A 6,102-nucleotide genomic window follows, 5' to 3' on the forward strand; every position below is an offset into this window, starting at 1 on the left:
ATATTGCATTAAGAGTTAACCGAAATGTTTCGTTATACTGAGACATCTTGTGGAATAAAGTGTGTTGTGTGTTCCAGGCCACTGTAGACATACCTCCGGACACAGCGACAAGGATTGGCTGGTCACAGCTCTATGGTGAGAAAATGGTTAATTTATGTACAGTTGATCCTAAAGCGCTTAGCACTGAAAAGTATAGGTGCTACATAAATATTTTTTATTCTCATTATTTTATTATTATTATTATAATTATGATCCTTTGGCCACGAACTGCAGCCTCTAAAATGGTCATTTTATGTTCTCCCGAGATTTGGTCTGTGCAATTATTCTTAACCTAACTTTGCTGCAATAACAAAGTGTACCTTTGCCAAAGGAACCTCTCGGCAACAGTTTGTGAATCACACATTAACAGATGGAGTAAACAAATAATTGATAGTTAGCTTCTATCAGCAAACAATGTTTGAAGGCTTCATTTAGCTAAGACAAAATGAAATGTCTATGATACTGAATCAACATTTCTCAAACTAATATTCCCACAGCATCCAACTCATTTTGTATGGTTCACAATTTTCTTTCCTAAACATCAGTTTTTTTCCCCATTAATTTATCAAATTGTGTTATTGTGTAAGATGTTACAATAATTACGAGGATTTTTTTGGACAGAAATAATCTATTAGCAGAAAAGAAATGATAAATAAAACCAGATGCCATATTTCACTGTATTGATTTACAATGGCCACTGTTCAACAGTAGCCACCTCCCTCTGTCTCCCAGAGGATAGGTGTGGCTGTCATGGAGATATTTTGACCAAACAGAGCGCGCGCTTTACTTTGGTTATGTTATAATTCACTGTATTGTTTTACAATGGCCACTGTTCAACAGTAGCCACCTCCCTCTGTCTCCCAGAGGATAGGTGTGGCTGTCATGGAGATATTTTGACCAATCAGAGTGCACGCTTTACTTTGGTTATGTTATAATTCACTGTATTGTTTTACAATGGCCACTGTTCAACAGTAGCCACCTCCCTCTGTCTCCCAGAGGATAGGTGTGGCTGTCATGGAGATATTTTGACCAAACAGAGCGCGCACTTTACTTTGGTTATGTTATAATTCACTGTATTGTTTTACAATGGCCACTGTTCAACAGTAGCCACCTCCCTCTGTCTCCCAGAGGATAGGTGGCTGTCATGGAGATATTTTGACCAAACAGAGTGCGCACTTTACTTTGGTTATGTTATAATTCACTGTATTGTTTTACAATGGCCACTGTTCAACAGTAGCCACCTCCCTCTGTCTCCCAGAGGATAGGTGGCTGTCATGGAGATATTTTGACCAAACAGAGTGCGCACTTTACTTTGGTTATGTTATAATTCACTGTATTGTTTTACAATGGCCACTGTTCAACAGTAGCCACCTCCCTCTGTCTCCCAGAGGATAGGTGGCTGTCATGGAGATATTTTGACCAAACAGAGTGCGCACTTTACTTTGGTTATGTTATAATTCACTGTATTGTTTTACAATGGCCACTGTTCAACAGTAGCCACCTCCCTCTGTCTCTCAGAGGATAGGTGTGGCTGTCAGGGAGATATTTTGACCAATCAGAGCGCGCACTTTACTTTGGTTATGTTATAATTCACTGTATTGTTTTACAATGGCCACTGTTCAACAGTAGCCACCTCCCTCTGTCTCCCAGAGGATAGGTGTGGCTGTCATGGAGATATTTTGACTAATCAGAGTGCACGCTTTACTTTGGTTATGTTATAATTCACTGTATTGTTTTACAATGGCCACTGTTCAACAGTAGCCACCTCCCTCTGTCTCCCAGAGGATAGGTGGCTGTGATGGAGATATTTTGACTTGATGAAGTCTGAATTGACAGAAGAAAACTTAGTCTTCTTTTTTGTCTCGGATAGGAAATCTACAAGCTCCTTTAGGTTATGATAAATTTAGCTATTCTTGGAGAAGTAAAAAGGGTACAAAATTTCATGAGAGTAGAGGAAAACACTACAGGTATGTTAGAAACAATCGAAATTTTTCTTTCATGTTCCATTTTATAATTATAATTTACCTGGTAAAAGTAAGATCTAAAGTTGGGTAGAGTGACCCATCCAGTGGAATTTTATCCTGCTTTCTTTTGCATTAAGTCATTAAGAGTGTTGGTGTTCCCTGTTGGATTAGGTGCCAGTCCATCACACGGTTAACCTCAGCATTTTTTCAGGCATCCCTTAAAGTTTGCCAGTACCTGTTTGTAATCCTAGTTGGAGAGAGGCATTTGAGCACTAACTAAAAAAACCTGAACAATTTTAGTGAAAGAAGAGAAAATGTTCTTCTTTTGTAGTAGCAATGGATATGCAACTGGTGATGTAATAGGATTTTTTATCAGTCTACCACAAAATGACAGACATCCAGGTAAAGCAGGTTTTCTACATTTCTGTTGTTTATTCATTTAGTTTTTTGTTTTAAACAGTATCTTTCATTCACTTGTTATTATACATGTAGATCACTTTAATTGAAAGTTGTGAGAGCAAAAAACCAAAGTATCACACAATAGCCAATTCAAAAAGAGATTTATTTTACAAGCAGCCAATGAGAGCTCAAAATAAAAACAACAAAACTACTGGAAGCGTGAGTGAATAAGTAATTAATAAATAAATTCCAAGTTGTCATTGCATTAAATCAGATCAGAACAGATCACATCATCTGTGATCTGTTCAGAAACAGATCACAGATGATGTTAAAACGTAGTAAGAAAAAGAAAAGAGGCACTTAAGGTGCCACTGAGCGTGTCACAGCTGTCTAGAATAAACTCTGTATTACAAGTCCAGATGAACTGCTTGTTTAGTTGATGGCTTTATGTTTGACAGAAAAGTTTGGGAAAAAAAGAAACAATTAGAATTTGGAAAATTACCATGAGGTAATTATTTATTACTATTAAAAAATAAATGTATGTGTATTTTTTTCTTTGTCAGCGGGATTTCTTCCAGCAACGTATAAAGATAAGGTTTGTGTCAATAATTCTGTTGGATTCTTGATTTCCTTTTTTTAAAATTTCTTTCAGATTGCTTGGTTCAATTGTCAACCCAATGTTGTTTTCTTTTTCTCTCTCTCTTAGGCGTTAATAAAGTTCAAAAGTCATCTGTACTTTGAAGAAAAAGATCACGTAGACAAGGCGGAAAAGGTACGAGTGACAAAACGTCAGCAGGCGTGATACGAAGACACAGCCGGTTAGGAGGAGGGGGGAGGCCTCCCTAGGTGACCGTCGTCCGATTTAAACTGAGCAATTTTATCAATTAACGTGTCAACTTTACCTGCATCTTTCTTAAGTAGAATATTTGTCAAATTCATATAATTAACGAATCGACAAGATCAGTCCCATGACTAATGTAAATGTTGTAGTTCAATTCTATACTTGGTTCAAATTTTATTTTCCTTTGTTCTCAGTCATGTTAATGTATGATAATGAGTTTGAAACAAAGGAAAATAAAATTTGAACCAAGGGTAAAATTGAACTACAACATAAACAGCAAATTAAAAGAAGAAACTCTCTGAAAGAATGATGTGTGAAAAAGTACACGAGATCAATGTATACAAAAACAGGAACAGGGAATGGATTTTGATGTGAGTCTGTTCTTTTGCAGAATCTGAAACCTGTGCCAGGAAGTCAGGTACGTTTTCAAGCGATCTGCTTCAGGAACTCGTCAACATACAAACGAACACTTAACTTCTTGCAGCCAGTTTGAAACCTCACAGAATGACTTCTCGCTGTCTAATGTTATATTTCTCCCTTTTTAGGTAAAATTCTACAAAAACGGTGTTTGTCAGGTGGGTTTAGTTGATAGAAGTAGAAGTATGTTGAAATAGTTATATTCTTCGTAGAGTGCATTATGATTCAGTGTCATAAAACTAAAACCAAAGTAATCATAACAGCCAATCAGAAGAAAGGAAAATATCCCAACGAGCCAATGAGAACTCCATGAAACAAGCAAACCGCCTAAAACGCGGGAAAGTACAAGTGACCAAATCGTGATCGGTTGGGAGGACGGTGCGAGTTTCCTGGACCAATCAGGAATGGACAAGAGATCAACTAAAGGGAACTGTGAAAACCAAAACCAGTGGTATCCCAGAGTACTTTCGATTCTCGATTACAAAAATACTCTAGTTTTGAAACAGTTTGTCTCCTCTTCACATTTAGGGAGTGGCGTGGCAGGAAATCTATGACGGAACCTACTATCCGGCCGTATCACTGTATAAAAATGCTACGGTAAATGCACCAACGTTCTTGCCTACGAATTATTCTCTATCAACTATAACGCGATTAATATCCCAAGTGTTTTCCTGTATTATCTATATTATTTATATCTTTATAGATCACCATCAATTTCGGACCTGATTTTAAATATCCACCAACGGATGAAGACTTCCAGCCGGTATGCAACAAAATACAGCTTAATATACTCACCTAAACCTCTACCCGTCATAACTTAGAATGTTTTTGTTTCCTTTAAGAGCGGAAGTAAAGTCTGTTCACGAGCCTAGTGGCCCATTAGGCCGGTGCTTAACTCCGGTTTCTGTAGCATGAAGCGACTAGGAGTATTTCTACTCCCCCCTGGATGGGATGCTAGTCCATCGCAGGGTTACCCCCAGCATTAAATTGCCGGTACCCATTTATACACCTGGTTGAAGAGAGGCACTGTGAGATTAAAGTGTCTTGCCTAAGAACACAACACAATGTCCCGGCCGGGGCTTGAACCCGTCCACTCGATCCGGTGTCGATCCGGAGTCGATCCGGAGTCGAGCGCACTAACCATGAGGCCACTGCGCCTCCTTTAAGAGAGGAAACCATTTGCAAAACTTTTTTTTTCAGGGAAGAATTCTTAGAAATTTGTCTTTTCTCAGGGGCTAAAAAAGACAACAATGTTTGTTTTATCTTTTGCCCATTTCGTTCCTGGAGCTTCTTTTCAAAATTGGAGGGAAACATACCTAAACGGTTTTTCAATATTTGCACGGTATCAAAAGCTTTCACTCCCGGAATACTTCGAGTTGTACAGGGAACTGTATGCGTTCATCATTTGCCTGACCGTAAACGGGAACCTGTTCGTAGGCTAAAACCGGTAAGAAATAATGACATGCGCATGAAAAGCCTCTCGCTATGGGAAAGTACACGTAAAAGAGAGTACTCCATGTGGTTTGTCACCAAAAAAAACGTTTACTGAACCCTTCATCTTTTTTTCCCTTTTAACGGTAGATGAGCTATAAAGCTATGGAATTTGCTGTGGAGCAGAGTTTATCAGACCTGTTGTCCCATGTGGATTCACAAGACAGACCCGTTCCAATCCCCGAGAAAATCCTCATTCCTCCAAAGAGGAAGTGACGTATTTCCCACCTTCTACCGCTGACAGCTTCAGTTTTGCTACGTCACTTCCGCCAAATGCTTTGAAGTGTTTTCCAAAAGTAAAAGTCAGAAACCAATCTTAAGAGTTGGTGGTGCAAGGATTTGACCGCCAGAAAGCGGCTTACGTTGGTCTTGCAATGTACTTGCTGGAAAAGTCCAAAGTCGTTGTTCAAGTATACGTGTAAAGGTTATGTCCGCTTTTTCAAATCCTCTCAAGGATTTTGTGCATCATTTATGAACCAGAAAGATAACGAGAAACGATGCACTTTCTTTTTTTGTGTGTGTGTGTTTTGAATAAGATAAGTATTTCGTACGCAATATTAAACATGTAAATAAGTTGATAGACTAACTCCGAAACTGAGTCACGTATGTCGCCGTATTTAGCAGAAACGATAGTGTTCAAAAGGTTTGTGAACCATTGCCATTTTCAATTGAATGGACTTCTATATCCTTCTCTTCCAATAATCTTTTTTTACTGGCTTTTTGAGACACGCGGTCGTGATTACTCGGCGCATTATTCAGTTTAGCCAAACCAGCAATCATTTGTACCATAGGATTCAGCTTTAAGTGAGCTTTTTTACATGTTATACCATGCGCGTAAATAAGATCTTTCTTTATCTAGTAAAACAAATTTTCTCTGGAGCTGAGTTTTCCTATCACTGAACTACCAATTTTGTCCATTGTATTGTCTTCCTTAACTATTACAGACGGGTT

General features: G+C 38.5%; 1 protein-coding gene across 3 annotated transcripts in view; it reads left to right on the forward strand.

Annotated features, from left to right (window-relative positions):
• LOC111337427 (set1/Ash2 histone methyltransferase complex subunit ASH2) overlaps positions 1 to 6,030 on the forward strand; it is an 11,227-nt gene extending 5,197 nt beyond the window's left edge. Inside the window, exons 7-16 of one of the 3 annotated variants that reach the window (XM_022943722.2) lie at positions 78 to 135; positions 1,910 to 2,006; positions 2,335 to 2,405; positions 2,966 to 2,997; positions 3,109 to 3,174; positions 3,635 to 3,661; positions 3,789 to 3,818; positions 4,189 to 4,257; positions 4,364 to 4,423; positions 5,242 to 6,030. In XM_022943722.2, the coding sequence (XP_022799457.1) occupies positions 78 to 135; positions 1,910 to 2,006; positions 2,335 to 2,405; positions 2,966 to 2,997; positions 3,109 to 3,174; positions 3,635 to 3,661; positions 3,789 to 3,818; positions 4,189 to 4,257; positions 4,364 to 4,423; positions 5,242 to 5,367 (636 nt within the window). In that variant the 3' untranslated portion in view covers positions 5,368 to 6,030. The remainder of the gene's footprint in view (positions 1 to 77; positions 136 to 1,909; positions 2,007 to 2,334; positions 2,406 to 2,965; positions 2,998 to 3,108; positions 3,175 to 3,634; positions 3,662 to 3,788; positions 3,819 to 4,188; positions 4,258 to 4,363; positions 4,424 to 5,241) is intronic. The other 2 variants (XM_022943728.2, XM_088752265.1) reach the window with 2 other exon arrangements.
• Positions 6,031 to 6,102: the final 72 nt, after the last annotated feature.

Source organism: Stylophora pistillata, chromosome 3 (assembly GCF_964205215.1).
Source record: "Stylophora pistillata chromosome 3, jaStyPist1.2, whole genome shotgun sequence".
NCBI lineage: Eukaryota > Metazoa > Cnidaria > Anthozoa > Scleractinia > Pocilloporidae > Stylophora > Stylophora pistillata.